Source organism: Boleophthalmus pectinirostris, unplaced genomic scaffold, assembly GCF_026225935.1.
Source record: "Boleophthalmus pectinirostris isolate CB_2022bp ecotype Guang Dong unplaced genomic scaffold, ASM2622593v1 HiC_scaffold_21, whole genome shotgun sequence".
In the NCBI taxonomy this organism is placed as follows: domain Eukaryota; kingdom Metazoa; phylum Chordata; class Actinopteri; order Gobiiformes; family Gobiidae; genus Boleophthalmus; species Boleophthalmus pectinirostris.
The window spans coordinates 9506783-9531195 of NW_026571175.1; the positions used below are offsets into that span (position 1 = coordinate 9506783).

At 42.4% G+C, this 24413-nt stretch overlaps 2 protein-coding genes across 2 annotated transcripts in view; both read right to left on the minus strand.

Annotated features, from left to right (window-relative positions):
- abrab (actin binding Rho activating protein b) overlaps window positions 1-24413 on the minus strand; it is a 37807-nt gene extending 13394 nt beyond the window's left edge. The window contains exons 1-2 of the mRNA XM_055157609.1: window positions 24141-24413; window positions 23347-23768 (exon numbers count right to left, since the gene is read on the minus strand). Coding sequence (XP_055013584.1) covers window positions 23347-23768; window positions 24141-24413 — 695 coding nt within the window. The remainder of the gene's footprint in view (window positions 1-23346; window positions 23769-24140) is intronic.
- LOC129410159 (zymogen granule membrane protein 16-like) lies at window positions 10309-13696 on the minus strand. Its single transcript, XM_055157645.1, has 4 exons — window positions 13622-13696; window positions 13430-13491; window positions 13081-13210; window positions 10309-11821 (listed from the first exon to the last, which is right to left on the minus strand). The coding sequence occupies exons 2-4, from the start codon at window positions 13488-13490 to the stop codon at window positions 11491-11493; spliced, it is 522 nt and encodes a 173-aa protein (XP_055013620.1). The 5' UTR covers window position 13491; window positions 13622-13696; the 3' UTR covers window positions 10309-11490.

Genomic DNA, 24413 nt, shown 5'->3' on the forward strand with positions numbered 1-24413 from the left:
ATTATGACCACGCCCCCTGCCAAAACGAAAGTCCGCCATCTTGGATTTAAAAAAATCTCGACACATACAGAAATTGAGGAAAAAGGGGTAGGGTTCGGTTAAGATTAGGGGTTAGGGTTAGGTTCGGGGTAAGGCTAGGGTTTGGAATTCGGGTTAGGGCTAGGGTTCGGTTTTGGGTTAGGGCTAGGGTTAATTTTAGACCTAGGGTTAGGGCTACAGGTAGGAGTTCAGGTAGGGTTTGGGGTTCATGTAAAGGGGTTAGGGTGAATTTAGGAGTTAAATCAAGGGGTAAGGTGCATTCGTGGGGCACGGCATGTGCAGGGCTCAGCATGGTCGAGGTGCGGCGTGCGTGGGCTTGGCGTAGGCTCGAGCGAGGGCCGATCATCGCCGCTTGCGGCTATATTTATTATTATTATTATTATTATTATTATTATTATTATTATTATTATTATTATTATTATTCAAACATGCATAGGCTAGGGACTGATGTGATGAGAGCACCAGTGAAACACAGAAAACAAAGAGAATACTGACCCGTTTATATATGCCCCATTGTTGTCCCAAATCCGGATGGAGGTGAGGCGCTGATCTGGTTCTCCATCAAGAGTGAAGTGGATGCCTGAATTTGACCCTGCATAGTCACTGTAGGAGAAAGGTGGGATCACTGAAAACACAGCAAAACAGTGTTAGTATTTCAAACGGTTTATTAAAGCCTTCCCTGACATCAAACTGGCTCGTGCTGCCTGTGAACTTCAATGATGTGTTTAGGTCACTGAGAGTTGACCACTATTCATTATGAATTCTTTTTGAAAAGCACCCATTCATTCTAGTCTGTCCTAACCACTTACGTTTTAGAAAAAAATAAAATTAAATAAAAATGTTACCAGCAGCTGAAGCCAGCAGAGCAGAGCCCACGAGCAAGGCGACAAGAATAAAGGAATGCATCCTGGAAATAAGAATTTAAGAATAAAATTAAGAATTAATAATGCATTAATAATAAGAAGAAATAAGAAAATTCAATATACATTTAAAAAGTAAAAATAACTAAAATACAAATTATATTAAACAATACCTTTGCTGTTGTTTTGGTGCTGAGTTACTTCATTCAACCACTGCACTAATCTCTTGTCCTGTGCTACTCTCTTTTTTATATAATTCCAGTTATACAACAAACTTTCAGAGGTGTTTTCCATCGGCGTTATTCACGCTGATGGAAGCAATGTAACCAAACCTGATTATCACCTGTCCAGTAACTGGGAATACTGCAGCTTTCAGTAAGAGATATGAAATATTTCAGAAGGAAACAGTTAACTCTCACGCAATTGCATTTCATTGTGACTATTGACAGGGTGTCACGGGTTCGTCCGAAATAAATGTAAAAAATGATGGCTCAGTCAAAAAACTTCACTTAAGTGGGTTTTTATTCGCACCACAGCTCCAAGTGCAGAGTGAAGTATTTACAGTGACAAAAAAAAAAATGAGGTGGTAGACAGAAGTATTTACAAACATATGTACACTAATCACTTACAGTTGCCAGCACCCACGTAGTCAGGCCAAATACCCACTCAAATGACTGGAGCTCCCTCCTTTTATACCCCTTAGCCCCTCCCCCCGGGCTAACCAATTAATGAAAATGGGGTTTTAAGGAATTAACATAAGCAAAATTGTATTGAGGAACACAAATCAACTTGGAAATAAACATAATAAAAATTACTTAAAGAACCCCTCATAAGGTTAACATAAGTTTCATTAAACAACTTCAAAAACCCACAAATGACCCCAAATAGACCACAATGGTCGAGTCCACGATCACATGTCCCCCTGGAGCGCGCCACTATGCGCTATTTAAAGCACAACCAGGAAGTGCCTCGGTTTGGCCCTAAACTCAAGAACGGCGCGGAGGCTGCCGCAGGTAGGGAAGCAGCGTCGGCGTCGAGTGTGCACCCTCGAACGCACTAGCCGGGAAACCGTTCAGATGTTGGGGAAAAACAGGACCGCGAGACACACGAGCGGTCCTGCATAAACCAGTCTATCGGAGCTTAGCTCCGCAAAACGGGGAGGGAAGGAAGCGTCGTGCGCGCTCTTTGACCAGATGCAGACGCGCCAGTCGGGAGATGACGGGGCAACACAGGCGCTCCGTCACATCATTCCCCTCCTCCCCAAGGTTGGCGATGTGCGGCAACCTGGACAGATAGTCCGCCACCACATTGGCCTTGCCAGCTCGATGGCGGATCTGGAAATGGAACGGCTGGAGAGAGAGATACCAGCGGGTGAGACGGCTGTTATGATCTTTCATAGAGTTCATCCAGGTCAGAGCACGATGATCAGTCTCTAAGAGAAACTCCCTCCCCAGCAGGTAATACCTCAGACTCTCCAGCGCCCACTTGATGGCCAGGCCCTCCTTCTCCACAGTGGAGTACCTGGTCTCACGTGGCAACAGCTTGCGACTCAGGTATAGCACGGGACGTTCTTCTCCAGGTTCACCTTGGGCCAAGACTGCCCCCAGTCCCACTGCGGAGGCATCAGTCTGGACCAAAAACTGCTGGCTGAAGTCGGGACTTCTCAGCACTGGGAGGAACACAAGCAGTTCTTAAGGGTCTGGAAGGCTGTCTCGCAGGCCTCGGTCCAGGAGACAGGATTTCTCTGGTCCTTCGTCGTCAGCGCTGTCAGAGGGGCGGCGATGGTTGCGAACTGCGGGACGAATCTCCGGTACCAGCCGGCCAAGCCCAAGAAGGACCTCACCTCCTTCTTTGTGCGAGGGCGTGGGCAGCTGCGGATGGCCTCGACCTTGTCCACCTGAGGCCGGACCTCACCTCCTCCCAGACGATAGCCCAGGTACGTTGCCTCCTGCTTGGCCCACTGACACTTGGCAGGGTTTAGTGTCAGACCTGCCTGTTGGATCTGGCCAAGGACTCGCTCCAGGTGATGCAGGTGCTGTTCCCAGGTGTCACTGTAGATGACCACATCGTCCAGGTAGGCAGCACTGCAGTCGCCACACCCCTGCAGGACACGGTCCATTAGTCTCTGGAAGGTGGCAGGTGCTCCATGGAGGCCAAAGGGCATCACGGTGAACTGGAAGAGGCCGGCAGGTGTCCGGAAGGCCGTGTATGGGCGACTGGACACCTCCAGAGGCACCTGCCAGTAGCCCTTGCAGAGGTCAAGGGTGGTGATGAACCTGGCCTGACCGATCTTCTCCAGCAGGTCGTCAATCCGGGGCATCGGGTGGGCATCGAACTCAGACATCGCGTTGAGCTTCCGGAAGTTGATGCAGATGCGGAGTGAGCCGTCCTTCTTCACCACGATGACCACCGGACTGCACCATTCCGATTGTGATGGCTCGATCACCCCCAGGGGCTAAGGGGGTATAAAAGGAGGGAGCTCCAGTCATTTGAGTGGGTATTTGGCCTGACTACGTGGGTGCTGGCAACTGTAAGTGATTAGTGTACATATGTTTGTAAATACTTCTGTCTACCACCTCATTTTTTTTTTTGGTCACTGTAAATATTTCACTCTGCACTTGGAGCTGTGGTGCGAATAAAAACCCACTTAAGTGAAGTTTTTTTGACTGAGCCATCATTTTTACATTTATTTCAGACGAACCCGTGACATTTGGCATCGGGTAGGCATCGAACTCAGACATCGCGTTGAGCTTCCGGAAGTCGATGCAGATGCGGCGTGAGCCGTCCTTCTTCACCACGATGACCACCGGACTGCACCATTCCGATTGTGATGGCTCGATCACCCCCAGGCGCTGCATCTCCTCCACCTCCTTCAGGAGCTGTGCCACCAGATGTTGTGGAACCCGGTAGGACCTCTGGCGGACCGGGCCCTTGTCCTTTAAACGGATGACGTGCTCGACGAGGACCGTCTTCCCCGGGTTGGCAGCAAACAGCTTGGAGACTCTCTGGAAGACCTGGATCAGCTGGCTGGACTGGTCAGCGGAGAGATGGTTGAGGGCCGGTTCAGCAGGCTGGCGGAGGTCGGCTAGAGTGGACTCCCCCTCCCCTTCGCTGTCCACCTCCGTCGCCAGCAGGGACGCCACGGGCACCGGGATTACTGGAGCTTCCTTCCACTCCTTCAGCAGGTTAACATGGTAAGTCTGCTTTGCCTTCTTCTTGTCCGGGTGGTGAATCTCGTAGGTCACAGGGCCCATCTTCCGGAGAACTGTGTAGGGGCCTTGCCACTTGGCAAGTAGCTTGCTGGTGGAGGATGGCAGGAGGAGCAGAACCTTCTGGCCAGGCTGGAGCTCTCTGTGTCTGGCCTGACGGTCGTACCATGCCTTCTGGGACTGCTGGGCCTCTCGTAGGTTGACCTCGGCTTCCTCCCGGTTTTTGGCCAGGCGGTCCCTCATCTCCAGCACGAACTGGACCACACTGCGATCACTGGTGGTTGTGGGAGCTTCCCAGCCCCTTAGCAGCAGGTCTAATGGTCCCTGGACATCCCAGCCATACAGTAACTCGAACGGGGAGAAACCAGTGGACGCCTGAGGAACCTCCCGGTAGGCAAACAGCAGAAAGGGCAGCCACTGGTCCCAGTCTCGTCCGGTATCAGCCACGAACTTCTGCAGCATCCTCTTTAGGGTCTGGTTGAACCGCTCGACCAAGCCATCCGTCTGCGGGTGGTATGGAGTGGTCTTGATTGCTGAGATTCCCAGCTGCCGGTGGAAGAGCTGCAGCAGTCTGGAGGTGAAGTTCGTCCCCTGGTCAGTCACGATCTCATCCGGAACACCAACCCTGGAAAACAACTGCACAAGACAACGCAGCACCGCCGGGGCAGTGACGGTGCGCAGGGGAACGCCTCGGGGAACCGGGTGGCATAATCGCACAGCACCAGGATGTACTGGTGTCCGCCACTACTCCGCACTAATGGGCCAACAATATCCATGGCTATACGGCGAAATGGGGTGGAAATCACGGGCAGAGGTTGGAGAAGGGCACGGTCAGATTGGTGGACATAGGGTGTTTTCTGACAGGTGGGACAGGTTTTTACAGAAATTTTGTACATCCGCATACATGGAGGGCCAATAGAAGCGAGAAGCTATACGCAAATAAGTCTTTTGTCGACCCAGATGACCAGCCCAAGGCACGGTGTGTGCCAGGTGCATGACCAGTGGTCGACACAACATGGGAACCACGAGGCGCCTGGCACCGTCAGCCACTGCATACAAGATATCATTGTCAATAACATAGCACTCCCTGCTTCCTTTTGCCATATCGGGCCTCTCAACTACTCTGGCAAATGCTGGCTCCAAAGTCTCATCCTGCCTTTGTAAGGCCCCAATGTCCTCTGGCACCTCCCACATCAATCCTGCCTTAAAGTCTGGCTCCCTCGAGTTTAGTCCCTTTTCAAAGCGCGCTGGCGGCGTGACTTCCTAGGCCCATTTGTGCCCCCTTCAAACAACTCACTGTCCAGGGTAGAAAAGGTTCGAGACTGGACCCCTGCTCCTGCCCTGTGAGGGATGTCCCCCTGTCCTAGCCTGCGCACGGGTGATCACAGGACCCGAAAAACCCCCTGCCACAGTCACTGACTTTAGCTCCCCCTTCCTGCAACACATCGATCAGCACAGGTAGATCCCACCCCAGGATGGCAGCTACTGGTAACTTCTCCACCACCCCCACCGACAACAAATACGGTTGATCATCCACAGTCACTGTCAGATCAGCAGTAGGGTAGGAATGGCAGTCACCATGTACACACAAAATGGTTTCCTGCCTGCTGTAATCTACGATGCTTGTAGGCACGACGTCCCTTCGGACCAGGGTTAACAAGCTACCAGAGTCAACCAGAGCTGTCACGGGTTCACCGTTAATAGTAACCTCCTTGTAACACTGCCGCCTCTCTCCAGCACTGACATCCTCAGCACGTGGGGTATAACATGCCCCGCTAAGTTTAGCTTCTTTGATCGGGAACAGGGAAGGTTTATGACCTGACTGCTGACAGTAGAAACAAACAAGCTCCTTACCGGGACCACGTTGGCTGGGTGCAGGGCTGGGATCTCCAGGCAGGTGGGAGTTGACTCTGGTTGCCGGTCTGGGTTGAGAAGGCTGCCGACCAGGGCCCCCTGGGTAGGCAGCTGGGCCTCCCCTCCGCGCATTGAGGTACTGCAGCGCTAGCTTGGCCGCAGCTAATCCCTCTGTTGCTCGTGCTCCTTCACCCAGGTGCGAATGTCTGCCGGGAGGACCCGTAGCAGCTGCTCCAAGATAATCTGCTCCCCGATTTGCTCCTTAGTGTGCTGCTCTGGCCGGATCCATCGTCGGTAGAGCCCCTTTAAATGGTGGTACGTCTCTGTTGAGTTCTCTCCAGGTGGGTTTGCCATGGACCGGAACTGCTGCCGATAAGTCTCTGGGGAGACGTCAAACTTGGTAAGGAGGGCTGCCTTCAGGTCCGGGTAGGAGTGTGCCCGTTCCTCGTCCATAGCCATATATGCCTCCAGCGCCTTTCCAGTGAGTAGAGGCACCAAACGACATGCCCACTCACATTCCGGCCAACCCCATGTTCTGGCGATATGCTCAAAGCGCAGCAGGTAGTTCTCAATATCCTCTCCCGCCAGGTACTGTGGGATCTTAGGGTCCCCATACAGTCTGCTTTCCGCTCGTGGATGTTCTTCACTGCTCGCACTTGCCCTTGGCACATTCATGGACGAGCTGCAGCGACGCCGAGGAGCTGGTGTGGGTAGGTCCAGCCTAAGACTCATTGTAGATCCCTCAGATGGTGACGCGGTGCTGGCTGGTGCAGAGCTAGGTGCAGCTGGCCTCCGCTCAGTCTCCAGCTGCTCTGGTTGTTGGGCTGGCAACGAAGCCCGGAGACCTCTGAGCTCTGCCAGAAACCCCTCCTCTCTCCTCTGCTGTCCCTCCAGGAAGGTCCTCATGACAGTCAGCAACTCCTCTCCTGGGCCTAATGCTGCCTGCGGGACTGGAGCAGCAGCACCCGCTTCGTCTTCTTCCTCTGTCGCCCAGGCTCCATCATCCACTGCTAATTCCTGCGCCCTTTCCTGCTTTTGCAAGCGCAGTCCTGCACGTCTTCCAGGGAGCTGTGTGCGCTTCCGTCGACTGGCCATCCCACCACTGCCACCAAATGTCACGGGTTTTCGTCCGAAATAAATGTAAAAATGATGGCTCAGTCAAAAAACTTCACTTAAGTGGGTTTTTATTCGCACCACAGCTCCAAGTGCAGAGTGAAATATTTACAGTGACCAAAAAAAAAAATGAGGTGGTAGACAGAAGTATTTACAAACATATGTACACTAATCACTTACAGTTGCCAGCACCCACGTAGTCAGGCCAAATACCCACTCCAAATGACTGGCGCTCCCTCCTTTTTATACCCCCTTAGCCCCTCCCCCCGGGCTAACCAATTAATGAAAATGGGGTTTTTAAGGAATTAACATAAGCAAAATTGTATTGAGGAACACAAATCAACTTGGAAATAAACATAATAAAAATAACTTAAAGAACCCCTCATAAGGTTAACATAAGTTCCATTAAACAACTTCAAAAACCCACAAATGACCCCAAATAGACCACAATGGTCGAGTCCACGATCACATGGCCCCCCTTGAGCGCGCCACTATGCGCTATTTAAAGCACAACCAGGAAGTGCCTCGGTTTGGCCCTAAACTCAAGAACGGCGCGGAGGCTGCCGCAGGTAGGGAAGCAGCGTCGGCGTCGAGTGTGCACCCTCGAACGCACTAGCCGGGAAAACCGTTCAGATGTTGGGGAAAAACAGGACCGCGAGACACACGAGCGGTCCTGCATAAACCTGTCTATCGGAGCTTAGCTCCGCAAAACGGGGAGGGAAGGAAGCGTCGTGCGCGCTCTTTGACCAGATGCAGACGCGCCAGTCGGGAGATGACGGGGCAACACAGGCGCTCCGTCACACAGGGAATCTGCTTATGTGAAGACAATACATTAGACTGACTGGCATTGTGTGCCCTGTCTACGGCCCATAGCTGAAAAAAGATGAACCCATAACACAAACGAGTGGAAAGATGAATGCCTAAAGAAGCAGAAATCTAAAGACTGGGTGGCAGTTAATAAAACCCCAACTTATTATTTTTATTATTTTTTATTATTAAAAGTATTTCAGTTTCATCAAACCTATAGAAAAATACAATCTTTACAATATTCTACTTTCATTTATTGCCAGCCAGCATGTTTCAAAAGACTAAAGAGCTTTTTGCAAACACAAAACCCAGTAGCATGTATTAAAAACTGTTTGTGTTATATTTCTGTGTTGAAGTTTGAGTCCATGAGGTGTATGCCACAGCCAACCTCAAAAAAAGGAATTAAAGCATTTGTTTAATGTCAGTTGAACTGACGAAGCAGAAGTCTGTTTGCCTACTATCCAAAATACACACTTCTCAAATAGTTTATGTGAGTGACCACCAATGAATGTCCCCGAGTTCAGAAGAACGTGATTGACAGATGGATTAGCCAATCAGGGACACGCATGGTCCGGCCATATCAAAACAAATATGGCTGCTTACAGAAAGGGAAAAAAAAAATCACAGGGGATTGAAAAACGTGGAGTTCTGCAGGATCCATGAGCAAAGCATTAAACTGTTATACCATGGTCAGTAAGAATTCTAATGCTCACTATAGAAATCAGTGAATGCTGTCTGCTGTGCATTATTTTTCCATAACAGCACAAATAGTCTGGCAACAGTTTATCAGTGCTCTATATCACTAAGCTGTGAGCATCACGATAGCAATGAGTAAACAAATGAACTGGACACCTTGTCCAGAAAAAATACTGCTCACTCACATTGTCAATAATTGTATCTTCATCAAACTCTTTAGAAGGATTACCTGCATGGATGGACCTCACATTAGCAAAATATTCACAAAACTCAATCAATATTTTTCTTTACAAAGTAGTGTGGATAAAGATATCACTATTTATTATGCCCCAAGTTGACTTAATGTTAAATAGCCCAACATGAGCCTTTTAAAGAGGAACTAAACACCTAAACTGGTCACATCTACATTTCAAATAGAGCTACAAACTGGCCAGTATTTGGAGGACTAAAAAAGACAAAAGTGAGGGGAAAGGAGGGGCACGGTCTGGAGGTATGAGGAACAGTGGGATCAGTCAAACAGGTCTCTGCACTTCAAACTCCGCCCCCTACAGCTAGTGTTTGTTATCAGAAAGACCGATCTGTAACCAGGGCAGTCTTTTGTGATGTCACCAACTACTTGAAATTGCACAGACCACTGAAAGCAGCACAGAGTTAGACAGATTGCAATTGATAATGCTTTTAAAACACAACAGAAGCATTTTATTACTATCAATTAAATCAATATTGAAGTTCTTTTAACCTCTTGAGACCCGAGCTTTTGGCTGGTGTGCATTTTTTTAAATTTCTCCAAGGACAATGGGTCAATCTTCGAGTATGACAAAAAAAGACAACATTGGTTAAAAAATCTTTTTTCTTCACCTTCTGACATGCCTGTTTACACCTATAAACTTTTTAAATATAGTAAAACTTTACTTAAGCAAATATACCACTTAAATGAACTATTTGCAACTGTAAATTCTAGTGTTGTAGTCTTTAGGCCAGCCTCGACATTACTTGTTTTATGGTGTGTCGGTCTTGTCTCGGACGGGCATATTTGGACTCGGTCTTGTCTCAGTCTTGATGATGCGTGGTCTTGGTCTTATCTCGGTTTCAGAATTTAAAAGCCTCGGCCTTTTCTCTGTCTCGACCCTCAGAGTTCTTGCTCTCGTCCTAGTCTTGGGACTCTGTGGTCTCAGACTGGTCTTGGTCTCGATTAGTGTGATCTTGACTATAACACTAGTAAACTCATGTAAATATTCCCAAGTTTATCTAACACCACTGTACAATCAATAACATTACATAGTCCTGATGTCCTCTAACGAGGACATGACATTTAGCAATGCTCTAGTCTGCTATGATTATTAAAATGGGTCAAATTTTAATGCCATATGAAGACAGAGACATTATTGTACATAAATACATTGGTTTCATTCATAACATTTGGATGTAAACTTTGCCTTGCTGTTTTTTTCTGTTGGGAGCTTCTGTAGAAGATTTTTGTTGATATTCCCACCATTTTTCTTTCACTGAAATTGGTGTAATGTTGTGATATCACCACATGATGTTGCGGGCAGTGTCCCTCAGTGTGGCAGGTCAGAGTTTTTTAAAAATTGAGTATCGTGGTGCTAAGAGACAAAAATGTGATGTCCTCGTATGAGGACGCAGGGTCTCAAGAGGTTAAGCACTTTCTGGAATAAAATCTATTGAAGGGAAATAAAGATAAACCATATGCAGTTTCTGAAAGTTTTTATTTGTATTTTTTCAGATAACGCTCCAACAGGGAATAAAGGTCTGTTTGTGCAACTTCAGCAATAAAAGTGTGAAACTGTCTCATAGTAAATACTGATTGTGGTTTTCAGTATCACAAGAAGAAGGAGACTACACTCGCCCCCTGGTGGGAGTGATCGTGTGTGTGGCTGTCCTCGCCCTCCTCATGGTCGTGATGGGGGTCTGCTTCACCTGGGCCACCAGAAATAAAATCCCCCTATAAAGTTACAGTAACTGAAATATCTGTTTACTGTACATGTGGTCGAGCTATTTCACAACTGCTACAGGGAGTATACGGGTCAATATTTACTAAGTATTGCAATGGTGTAGCCTATTTCATCTTCTGTAATCTTTTCAATTTAATCTGTAATTTTGTTAATTCTCTGTCATTTCGATTGTGAGTACTGAAAAATCATTTCTTATTGTTGAAATCATTTTGTGAAGGAGACAGTGTGCATGTAAAGAGTTGCTGTTTGGATTTCTGCTCTGGCCTTTCTTAATGTGGCTCAAAAATAGTCAAATAAAACAAATAAAATCCTTAGCTGATTCCTAAAATATGCGTGCAATATTATAGAGTTTATATTTATATTATACAGTTTCTATGTTATGCAAAATTAACTCTTGTAAGCTTTAAGTCAAATTACAATGCTGTTACCTCATCCAAAACACACCTTGATTTGTGTTTTGTGTCATTTACATGTTTGAGTAATCCTTTATTATTAGTCTGTCTGCATCTCGAAACCTCAAAATGTTTTTTTTTTTATTCCATCTTGTGATGTCATGTAGTGGTAGATTTCAAGTTAACATTTACCTTTTACTTTTTGTTTAGTAGAGCTGGGCAATTCCAGGGCTGAACTTACCCAAATGATTCTATTGAAGGTGTATGGAGTTTAAAAACACAGTGGAGACTTCCTGTATTACATGACATCACAAGGTGGAACAGAGAAGAACTCAGCCTAAATATGCAGAGTTTGTGTGGTAAACATGTGTGAAAGAAACAAAACACAACTCCAGATATGTTCGTGATCAGGAAACAACATAACATATGTAGATCAGAAAATAGTCTAACATGATTACAGAAAGAAAAATCACATAATACGAGTCCTATTCAGATGATCAGTGCATGCATAATTATAACACAACATTAAGATACATTAAACTCATGCTCAGTGCTCGTTACTGTCTGAGGAGGGGGGAGGGGGCATAGCCCAGTGAACAGCTATCCCAGTCAAAGCTCCATGGAGGGTCCCACTGATGGCACGGAGCTCCATCCCTGGATATCCTGGGTACATGTTAAAGCTGATGCCTGAGGGTGTCCCAGCGTAAAAGAAACGCCCCTTGTTGGTCACAAACACCAGCCAGTTTAAATAGCGGCTGTACTTCCCTGAGATCTGGATAATGGCCTCATTGTTATCAGTGTCCAAATCTATCTCCAGGATTCTGCCATTGGGATATCCAATCCGATCTCCCCAGATTTTACCAAAGCTGAACTGTATTCTGAAAAGAGACGAAGAAGATGACAGTTCAGACTCTGAAAAAATGTCATTCCCAAATGTTTGCCGTTCATTGTTACACCTACAGTGCCCTGTGGAGCTCAACCACAAATTCAAATATTAACTATACTATTAACTCTAAAATGATCATTTTAGTCCAAAGACATAAAAACTAAAATCAGAAATAAATAAATAAATTTAACCCCAAAACCTGGCAAAATTGCTTAGTAACTTAGAAGTTTATAAAGTTTCAGAAACACATTTTAAATACAATGTTATTTCTTGTACCATATTTTTTCAGACTATAAGTGGCACTTTTTTTTTCATGGTTTGGGTGGTCCTGTGACTTATACTCCCGTATGACTTACATGTTAAAATTTTCACACTGACAGCCACGGGAGGGCGCTCTAGGTTTGTGCCAGTTTGATACCAGTATCTGCTGCTCCTATTACTCTTGTATCACTGTCACTTGGCTCTACTGTGCATGTTGGCTGCAGAAGAAAGAGAAAGAGCTGCTGTCCTGTCTGGTATCACATCAGTCGATTGCACAATTACTGCTGTAACACTGACAATTTAAAATGTTAACAAACATGAAGACAACTGAAACCATCCTGTCGGGATTCAGAAAGACCGGAATAATTGTAACTGGAACTGATGTTGAGTCTGACAACAGAAGAAGAGGAAGCGGCGCCCCGTTTACCTCCGGAGGTCGAAGAGTTTCTCATAAGTGACCCCGAGGATGAAGAATTCAATGGATTTAATGATTTGGAGTGAGATGGAGAGTTTGGTAAACTCGTTCTGTTTTGTTGTTTATGTTATAGTTTATCAGAAGAACTGTTCATATGTGACGTTAACAGCCTGTTCCCTATTCTATAACTTGTCTTTCAAGATGAAATGTCAGTTTCTGGTTTCTGATTTTATAAAATAAATTTCCCCCAAAAAGTGCGACTTATAGCCAAGCACGATTAATATGTTTTTTTTCTTCTTCATTGCGCATTTTTTAACTGGTGTGACTTATACTCCGGAGTAATTTATAGTCCAAAAAATACAGTAGTCATTAGTTGCCTCATAGCTGATTAGCCCTGAGCAAGCTTTCAAATAATAATAATAATAATAATAATAATAATAATAATAATATTAATTATTATTATTATTATTATTATTATTATTATTATTATTATTATTATTATTCAAACATGCATAGGCTAGGGACTGATGTGATGAGAGCACCAGTGAAACACAGAAAACAAAGAGAATACTGACCCGTTTATATATGCCCCATTGTTGTCCCAAATCCGGATGGAGGTGAGGCGCTGATCTGGTTCTCCATCAAGAGTGAAGTGGATGCCTGAATTTGACCCTGCATAGTCACTGTAGGAGAAAGGTGGGATCACTGAAACACAGCAAAACAGTGTTAGTATTTCAAACGGTTTATTAAAGCCTTCCCTGACATCAAACTGGCTCCTGCTGCCTGTGAACTTCAATGATGTGTTTAGGTCACTGAGAGTTGACCACTATTCATTATGAATTCTTTTTGAAAAGCACCCATTCATTCTAGTCTGTCCTAACCACTTACGTTTTAGAAAAAAACAAAATTAAATAAAAATGTTACCAGCAGCTGAAGCCAGCAGAGCAGAGCCCGCGAGCAAGGCGACAAGAATAAAGGAATGCATCCTGGAAATAAGAATTTAAGAATAAAATTAAGAATTAATAATGCATTAATAATAAGAAGAAATAAGAAAATTCAATATACATTTAAAAAGTAAAAATAAATAACTAAAATACAAATTATATTAAACAATACCTTTTGCTGTTGTTTTGGTGCTGAGTTACTTCATTCAACCACTGCACTAATCTGTTGTCCTGTGCTCCTCTCTTTTTAAATAATCTCATTAATAGTTATACAACAAACTTTCAGAGGTGTTTTCCATCGGCGTAATTCACGCTGATGGAAGCAATGTAACCAAACCTGATTATCACCTGTCCAGTAACTGGCAATACTGCAGCTTTCAGTAAGAGATATGAAATATTTCACACAGTTAACAATACATTAGACTGACTGGCATTGTGTGCCCTGTCTACGGCCCATAGCTGAAAAAAGATGAACCCATAACACAAAGGAGTGGAAAGATGAATGCCTAAAGAAGCAGAAATCTAAAGACTGGGTGGCAGTTAATAAAACCCCAACTTATTATTATTATTATTTTTATTATTAAAAGTATTTCAGTTTCATCAAACCTATAGAAAAATACAATCTTTACAATATTCTACTTTCATTTATTGCCAGCCAGCATGTTCAAAAGACTAAAGAGCTTTTTGCAAACACAAAACCCAGTAGCATGTATTAAAAACTGTTTGTGTTATATTTTCTGTGTTGAAGTTTGAGTCCATGAGGTGTATGCCACAGCCAACCTCAAAAAAAGGAATTAAAGCATTTGTTTAATGTCAGTTGAACTGACGAAGCAGAAGTCTGTTTGCCTACTATCCAAAATACACACTTCTCAAATAGTTTATGTGAGTGACCACCAATGAATGTCCCCGAGTTCAGAAGGACGTGATTGACAGATGGATTAGCCAATCAGGGACACGCATGGTCCGGCCATATCAAAACAAATATGGCTGCTTACAGAAAGGGAAAAAAAAAATCACAGGGGATTGAAAAACGTGGAGTTCTGCAGGATCCATGAGCAAAGCATTTAACTGTTATATACCAGCAATGAGTAAACAAATGAACTACTCATAGGGGGGAGTAGCTTCAACTGAAACAGAAATAACTAATTCTTTAAACATCCATGGACAGCCAAAGGGTTGTATAAAACTCTTTTCAGTGGTTGGGACCTTGGTACGAGCGAAGTGAACAGCTCGATTTTAATTGAAGAGGCACCTGAAAGGCACCTTTGTTACACATGCATCACTGAAAACAAACTTTCATGGCACAGAGAACAGCACAACAGTAAACAAAGCGGTCGAGATGGATGTAGACAAAGCCATACATTTTGTGTTCCCAAGATTGAGGATTTAAAGCTGGAACAAAGCAAATGTTTGGTGAATTTTATTAAGCGGAAAGATGTTATTGCAACCAAATAGCAATGATTGGTTAAATAAAAAACAATCCACGTCTTCTGTCGAACAAACTAATCCTAATGCTGCGAGGTCAGACGGTTTCCACGAAGTGAAACCGGCTGATGAATCAGGTTAGATGGCATGGTGACCAGACTGATAAATAAACACATTTTTATATGTGCTTTTCCTCCTTTAGGCACTCAAAGCGCTTTATATCAAGGAAACACTAATGCATTCACAGATGGGTTTAGTGTCTTGCCCAGTCACACAACAACAGTGTTTATCACTGGGAGCTGGAACTGCACCGCCAACGAGCGCTCAACCAGCCGAACTCCCGCTGCCCTGTGTATAAAAAAATACAACAAGCTTTCGTTCTAGACTTGGTGACCATCACACCAGCAGAGTAATCACCACCCCATCATCTCTACCCTGCCATAAACATCTCCCCTTCAAACTCCAGCTTCCCGTGCTTCCTGGCCCTCATCAGAATCCCCACAACTTTATCCGAAATGCGAACATATCGCTCAAACAACTCCCCGAAAGTCACTCGCGTTCTCCCGTCTGGATCAGGGTCCGCCATCGTCCGAATGATCAAACACATATCGTCGATCTCCCTGTGGATATGCTTCTCGGCGCGTTTGGCCCGTTCGGCAGTCTTGCTCCCCTCTTTGGGTCTCCCGTAGCCCTCCTGTCCCTTCTGCAGGCGCGTAGACATGGAGTAGTCGTAGTCAAAGTATTCGCTGAAAGGGTTGAGTTTTTGGTTGACCGTGTGCTCCGAGGCCCAGTTCTGCCATCGGCTCTTCAGGCTGCCCACCGCGCTGTAGCTTTTCGAGAGAGCGCTGATCTTCTGGGCGTCTTCAGACTCCTTTTTCAGTCTAAGAAAGAGAAAATAGTTAAATGTTTGTGTTCTTAAAGGTACTTCATTATACAAAAGGGATTCTTGTGAGCTTTAAGTCGTGTTAGAATGCTGTTACCTCATCAAAAACACACCTGGAGTTGTGTTTTGTTTCATTCACACATGTTTGAGAAATCCTGCATTACAGTCTACATCTCCAAAGCTCAAAATGCTCTGTTCCACCTTGTGATGTCATGTAGTGGTAGTTTTCAAGTTAGCAGTTAACCTTTTACTTTTAGGGCCTGTTTACACGAGAATACTTGCAGGTAAAAAGGACAAAGTATTTTATCTGAAGTGCCTTTCGCTTAGACGGTGACATCATTTTTGGGGCTTAAAAATGCAAAAATCTGATTCCACCCTCCAGAGTGGAAAAGTTGAATATGCTCCACCGTAGAGTTTCCGTCTACACTGCCCAAGACGCAAAACTCTGGTCAGATCTGCTCACGTTCACGATCTACTATACGCACATTACGTCATATATACATCATCACCTAGTGTCACCACCTAGCTGCCTGGCATGCATACCCAATCGATGCACTCAGATTTCCTCCCGTAAATGCTCGTCTGAACGCGGAATAAAAAATGAAGACGTGACACCACTTTTGCGTCTTCTGTTCAGAGCCATCATCATATAAACGTAGCCTTAGTTCAACAGAGTTTGGAAATTCCAGGACTGAAATCATCCAAACTATTCTAGTGTATCATGGCTTCCTGTATTATCCCATGACATCACAACGTGGAACAGTTTTTACTGTTTGAGAAAAGAACCCAGCCTAAATAAACAGGACTTGTGAATTAAGTAAAAAACACAACTCCAGGTATGTTTTTGATGAGGAAACATTATAACATTGATCATAAAACAGCGTAATATGACATGTAATAATTAAGGAGCGCTGTGTGGTTTTATGTAATTGCTTTGAAAGGAATGTCCCTTGAGCATTAGGTCAAATGTGACTTGTAACGTGACCTGCTTTTCTCGATAGGTATAAGTAATCATGTATCATTTTTTATAAGTGACTAGACCCAAAAACCCACTGTATTTTAACAATATAAATTTTAACAATATAAATTTTACCAACCCCCATCTGTATTAAATATAACAGGCCCAAAGATTGTTGTGATGTCATCTGAAACCCAGCAATACAAAGGAATAATGATAATACACATTTTCTATCACACAGGTGTCAAACATAAGGCCCGGGGGCCGGATCCGGCCCTCCAAGACCTTTAATGTGGCCCTCTGCTGATTTTCTACTAAAATATTTTAATTATATTTTCTTTTAAAATGTTGTAAATTTTCTGTGGTGTTTATCACAGCAGCGTCTCCAGCGTCTCTGTACGTGGCCCCTCCCACCAGAGCAGCACAAATGAAGACTTGTCTCTTTCCAAATGCTCTTAAAGGACGATCGTTTTGACTGTTGACCGTGACATCCTCCTCAGAAAAATGTACAACATGAGAAAAGTGGAGCCAAGTGCAGGATTTTACAACAAAAAAAAAAATTGACTTATTCCTATTTACATACAATTTAATGTTAAAACACTGTGTTGAAATTACATTTTTCTTAAAGTTTCAGGTTGTTCATAATATTATAATATTTTGTAAAAGAAAGAGTTCATCAATTAAAAAAGATTTACTTTACTTTACTGCATTGTCTTTAAAAAGAACCTAAGAAGTTAAAGTATATAAGAAGACATAATGAACATCATTGGCTTAAAAAAGATTTGTGTAATAGATTTGTGTTTCTCTGCACAAATATTTGAACTTATTGTTATTTTTGGGGTTTATATGACATGAGTTTTCTGATCCGGCCCCTTGGGGATCACAGTAGGTTGGATACGGCCCCCGGACTAAAATGAGTTTGACACCCCTGTTCTATCAAAAGTTTCACAGTGCACTTTTAAGATCTATAACACACATATATTATTTCACCTTTTATTCATCTTAAAACACTATACCAATATAAAACAACTCAATAACAGAAAAAGGACAGTTCACTTCTTCTAGTTCAAAACTTCTTCCCCCTCGTCTTTGTGCCACACTGCCAGTTATAGTTTCGCAATGCTGTTGAATCATATATGGATACGTTTTACATCCTTCAGGGAAAATAATGAAGTGAATAGCAGTGGGAGTGGATGTGTCATTGGTTCCGTGAATGCAGAAGAATAAAGATGCTTTAAAGGTGCATTGTGCAACTTTTCACATGGAGGGCTTGTCAGTTTTTCTCTGTGAATGTTACTGCTTTGTCTAGAATGTTTCACAGTATGGCATTAAACCTTTCAATCTTCACCAAGACCAAACCAGACCAAGATGTAGGATAGATATTCTGAATATTTTTGAGCTTTAAAACCACCTGTAATTTTTAAATTATATGATAGATATGTTTAATGTCATAGTGTGGAACATTCCAGGCAGAGCTATGACATATCCATAGAAACAAGCAGGCGATGGACCCAGAACCAAAAAGTTACATAGTGTGCCTTTAAATATATGTTGCATAATAACTGTAGTTTAAAAATATCTCCTTGAATTTTTTTAGTTTTTAAGTGTAATGGCTGCACATTTTTATAATTTTTTAACCCTTATATTGTGTATATTGTGTTAGGGTCAAAATTGACCCGTTTTCAAGTTTAGTATGTAAAAACTGCCATTTGCTTTTTTGTACCGGAATGAAGCTTCATCTAATCCTCAGACACAACTATTTTAACGCAACAAAATCAATTTTCACCATTTTAGTAAATTGTAAAGGTCTGAAAAAAAAAAGTGACATCTGTGGTGTTACGGGTCAAAAATGACCCGGCAGAGAATAGTGGCTGTTTTATGCATCACTTACAAGCTGTAGGCTGCTCTGTGATCAAATATGGCTCAGTGTGTCCCACAACACACACACACACACACACACACAAAGGTCGTCTTCACCCACGTGAACTCTTCTCTTTCTTGCAGCACATTGATACATTTTGAATCAAAAATAAACATTGTCATATATAAACAGGGTTTTAGTGAGATATTATCAGCTGCATCTGTTGCATCAGTCAACATGAGCAGGTTCACTGTTTATGAGGCGCTGGATCAGATTTTTGGTCATGACAGTGATTCTGAAGACAGAGAGGAAAGTGAAGCTGAGGAAGATGTGTCTGAGGATGAGGATGAGGGCACAGACTGAATAAAAGAAGTGGACTAAGTGAGTGTGACGTCACCCACAGCGTTTGGCGCCGCTCAAATGAAGCTCACGGTTACAGGAGCGAATCTAGAGCCAGGTTATATGTTATGAATAGGATTTTTTTGGACGGACAAAACAGCCAAAAAAAATAAAATAAAAAATCAGGATCATGTGTCGCAGGTTAATACGTATATTTTAAGACCAAAATGACGAGGTTCACAGCAGCAGGTACAGAGAGAAGACGACAAGATCCTAACATAAGTCAATTGGAGCCAGAGTCAGAAGGAGCCGGAAGAGCCTCCTGGAGAACTTTCTATTTGGAACGCGGTGGCTACAGCCTTAGTTATGTCCATTCATATAACGTCTGTGGATGAGGATGAGGTTCAGTATGACCCTGAACAAGAGCACACATGTGGTGAGGAGAACCCAGATGTCACAAAGACTGAAAGAGACGTCTTCAAGTCAAGAAAAAGTGACAGTTCATGGTCACCAAGCCTCTTCACACCCAATATAATTATACTTATATAAATTAGATTCATATTATATGTATTATATATAAAATTATTATGATTATAGTATAATTATATAAATAATTCAAATTGTATCACTATAGGAAATATAATTAGTGAATTTAAGCAGTTTTTGTAATCAAAAAACGAGTGTATATTTTAAGATAAAAGGTCTGTGCAGCCAAAAAAAAAATAAAAAAAATAAAAATGTTTCCATGGACATGAACACATACTAAGTTAGTTATGAGGGGAAAAACAATATTGGATGATATCTAGTGTTTTTAAGTATTTTCAGGCTGAGTTAAATCATGGGTCAAAATTTGACCCGGTAACACTAAAGATGCGTGTAGCTTTCTAACACAATACAAGGGTTAATATTCAGCACATAAAACATGTTCTTACGGTTAAGTTAGTAGCTAAAAAAAACAAAAAAAACTATCTTGTTACCTAATAAACTATCAAGTATTATCAATCAAATAATGAAAGCAACTCCAGTTTTGATTTTCCGGTAAGCAACATGTCAGCATAATTTTAAACTGTGTGCTGCCAAAGAAAATATTCAGCACAATGCAAAAAGACAGGGGATTGACAGGGTTACATTTTTCATTTTCATTTATAGGTGTATGTGTTGACAGCCACAGCAGGAGCTTACAGTAAATGGTGTTTCCTGGATTCTCTGATCAAGAAGAATTCATTAGACGGTGACGGTCAAAATGGTTTGTAAGATAGAATATAAGGCTACTCAAATATCATTTTAGTAGACCATTAATTAAATACAATTAATTATACTGTCACATATTTTGCCTCTGGGTCATTCCATGTTATTTCAACACATGGCCCAAGCACTTCGATCTCAAAAAAAATTTGAAAAAAATTACCAAATAGTCCCTTACTATCATGTACCAACCCTGTGAAGTTTTAGTCATTTTCTATCTAAAAATGGTACACCACGGAAATGAACAAGTTTTTTTTTTTTCATATTTAAGTTCATATAAAATGACAATGAGTTGAGATACCAACCTTTCGACAGATGTTATTTGAACACAGAGTAGAGGAGTACAAGCCTACAAAATTTCAGCCCTGTATGTGTGATACTTACGGAGATAACGACCTGTGAAAACGGCCGAGAAAAAATGACACGCATTTTGGGTTGTTGCACAGGGTTGTTACATGATAGCAAGCGACCAGCTTGTAATTTTTTCTAAATAAAAAAAAAATGAAGCGTGAGATTTTCTGGAAATTTGATGAAATGGCGTGGAATGACCCCTCTGGTTTTCTGGGTCTGGTTTTCCTTAGATCCCTACTATTCGTACTACTCGTATTCAGGAATAATTGCATTGATATTTTGCAGTGTCATCATGCTGGGGGTGTTCTACATGTATCTCTATGATGGAATGTTCAGTTACCATGGAGACACAATGTATAGATTAGCACACATAGTCCAAAAAGTTTTAAGACAGTGTGAAAACTCAAGGAGCCTGTGATCAATATGAGCGTTCATGGTCCTGTTTAGGGGTTTGATTTTCAACACAAAAGGTGAAAAACTGTTGACTAATACTAGCTGTAACTCAACATCAGCTCACTTGTTTTAGTTTTAAATTAAAATCTTTATGGGCATATTATTAAAAGAAAACTCTGATTAAAATCTAAACTGAGTGACAGAGCTTTTAAACACTACTTATACCAGTTATTATCAAAACAACTTTATCAGACTTAAGTTCTTCAATAAAGGTGCTTGAAGGTTGACTTGTTTCCAATGAGATGACACGAGCACTTACTTTATCTATTGTATACAAGTCAGATCTGCTGAGATGTGACTTTGCTCACGTATACAAATTGTTGAAGCTAAATCTGCTGATCGGCTGTTATATAAAAAAATAAATAAATAAATGAAAAAAATCAGAGATCAAGAGTCACACTTTGATCTGTTTGTGATTTAAGCAGCAGTCAATTCATCTGTAATGACCCTTAAAGTCCAAGTAGGAATACATGTTTTTGAAGCCATTTTTGAACAATAAAAACACATATAACTGAAGAACTACAAATTTAATGCCATGCAGTGGAACATTCCAGACAAAGCAATAACATGTCCATGAGGGATTATTGTGCAAACCTTGATTTATTTATAGTTTTTTACCAAGTTATAATGTTGTTCCCTCATCAAAGACATGCCAGAAGTGGTTTTAGATGTTATGTTTTAGATGTATGAGTAATTTAGCGATCTCTTATGGACCCTATTGGAACCCTACTTCCGGTTAGCTGCAAGATTCTATCCACAAGTCTACGTTACCCATGTTTCCCACACAACAATTCTCCATGAATATAGAAAACATGATTCAAAAATGTGTAAATGTGATGTGTGTGTGTGATAGTACTCTGAAAGGGGAGTGACTTAGCGTTGAGAGCAAAGGGAGGGGAGAGACAGAGCATAGAAAACTTAACAGAAATATATTAAAATATGTTCATAAGCAGTTAAAAGGCTCATATTATTCCATTTTCTGATCTATTTTATGATGTTCTTTTCCTCATCAAAAACTCAAATAACTTGAAAACTACAGCTTCATGACATCACAAGGTGGAACAGAGCATTTTGAGCTTTCGAGATGTAGCTAGACTAATAATGCAGGATTACTCAGACATGTGTGAATGAAACAAAACAGAACTCCGGGTATGTGTTTGATGAGGTAACAACATTCTAGCATGGCTCTTTAATATCCCAAAGTAAAATACCTCGTCTTTAAATACACCGGATATGTTACACAGTGCATTTTTAACGACTTTACTACTACTGCTTTTACTTTGAGTGCGTATACATGCACATCAGTATCCAGGTTATTAGTCATATCCCGGTTATGTCAGTATTCAGGATACTGTGTATACATGCGAAATCGGGACACTCATATCCCCGTGTACATGATCAAATGGAGTATCCTGGTTTCTTGACATAATCTTACAAATGCTCAAGCGTAAAAATTAACTTGAATCAATTCAATAAACCAGGAAAAATACAAACCATGAGCTCCTTTAGCAGAGGAAGCTCGGGAGGTTTAACCAGCAGTAAGAAACTATGAGGTATCCCACAATCCACTGCACAGATCAAACTGAACCGATTCTTCATTAAAATCTTCTGCACAAATAAACTTAACTTTACAACATATAAACCATAACCACTACAGAGCCACATCAGTCTGTCTGATAATATAATTTAGCTTTGATCACATTTGTTTACTTTTTACAGAAATGAAACTTAAAACCGCATGGCTCATGTGCATAAACTGTTAGCGCTGATAAAAACACCTCTCCTTGTGATGCGTTCAGCTTCTTTCGGACTAAACGACACGACTTAGTGGATTATGTGTGTTCTTTTTGTGACAGAAGAGGTGCTAATGATGGTGGTGAGTGTGTTCTGTGTGTATATCATATAGGAGATAGTTTCATGTTTTAGCTTTTCAGCGATCATACACGTGCAGGTCATACGAGTGCAGATTGTACGTGTGCAGGTTTAGCGCAGCTTTAATTTTACACTCATTTTACTGATGTATGGTCACTTTATTTATGTCGCTACTGTTGCGGTGAAAAGACTGGAAAGTGTTTGTCTTTTGGACGCATGGCACTCAAACTTTATGCTGTAGTAACCGGGATACTGCGTATACATGCCACAGTATCCAGGTTACTATCGGAATATACCAGCTACAGTAAATTAGTCATTAGAAACCGGGATACTGTGTGTACATGCACCATGAAGAAACCGGGATACTCAAAAAACCCGATCATACCTGGGATACTGATGTGCATGTATACGCACTCTTTAACTACTTTCACTTTTACTTTTACTTACCTGCACCATTCGTTTTCTTGCCTATTGTAAAAAATAATTTTGATTCCCTCACTGAACACTTACAATGACATGGATGGTCTCTTGATCATCACAGCTGACTCCTCTTCCTCCTCCTCTTCTTCTTTCTGCGTTCCATCATTCAAATCTTTTCTTTTACCATCCACTTGAGCCTGTTCTTTATGTATTTCCGTATTCAGAATCTCTCTATCTCTGGCCCCCGTCCCTTCCGTGGCCGTCCTCTCCACCTGTTTCCAGCTCTTGGTTAAAGATGACACCATATTGGAGCATTTCCTTCTCCGAGTCGGTGAACTTTTTTTCTTTAAAAGTCTGTCAATCTCCTCATTCGACGGCAACGATTCTTTAGTGATTTTTTCAGTCAAAACTCCTATCCCGATACTTTTCTCCTTGGCGACAGTTTTAATAGTCTTTGCCACTTGTTTAGTTTTGATTGGACTCGCGACAACTGGCTCTGAAATATTATCATCCTCCTCAGTCAATTTTTCAGTTGGTATAACATCCAAATAATTGTCTTGTTCCTTGACATCTTCTCCTGACTGATTTTGAGTGATCTTCTCAGGTGTCCATGTCGTTGTAGGTTCCTCATTCATCAGGTTTTCAGCTGAGAAAACACTGTCCACAGCATTATCTTGCTCTTTGACATCTTCTGACTGATTTTGAGCGAACTCCTTGATCGTCCATGTCTTTTTTGGTTCCTCATTCATCGGTTTTTCATCTGGTAAAACATTGTCCACAGCATTATCTTGCTTCTTGACATCTCCTGACTGATTTTGAGTGATCTTCTCGGGTGTCCATATCTTTTTAGGTTCTTCATTCATCGGTTTTTCAGCTGGTGGAACATTCTCCCCTCTATTATCTTGCTTCTTGACATCTTCTTTTGACTGCGTTTTCGTAATCTTCTTGGGCTTCCACGTTTTTTTCGGTTCCTTATCCGAATCTCCCATCCAAGAGGGCGACCACCCACTCGGCTCACTGGCTTGCTTGGTCTCATTGTCCGTCACCCACTTCTGCCAGCTGCTGGTCAAGCTACAAACCATGCTCGCCACTCTTAGTTTCTTAATATTCTTGTTGGTGTACGTTTTCTTTTGCGGATTTGCCTCCCCGTCTGCCAT

Bases quoted from the DNA above. Each gene is read 5' to 3' on its own strand.
- LOC129410159 (XM_055157645.1), bottom strand. From the start codon at position 13,490: ATGCATTCCTTTATTCTTGTCGCCTTGCTCGCGGGCTCTGCTCTGCTG. The intron at 13,211-13,429 runs GTAACATTTTTA...GCTGTGTTTCAG, and splicing joins TCTGCTGGCTTCAGCTGCTG to TGATCCCACCTTTCTCCTAC. The intron at 11,822-13,080 runs GTCAGTATTCTC...GTCTCTTTTCAG, and splicing joins AATGGGGCATATATAAACGG to AATACAGTTCAGCTTTGGTA.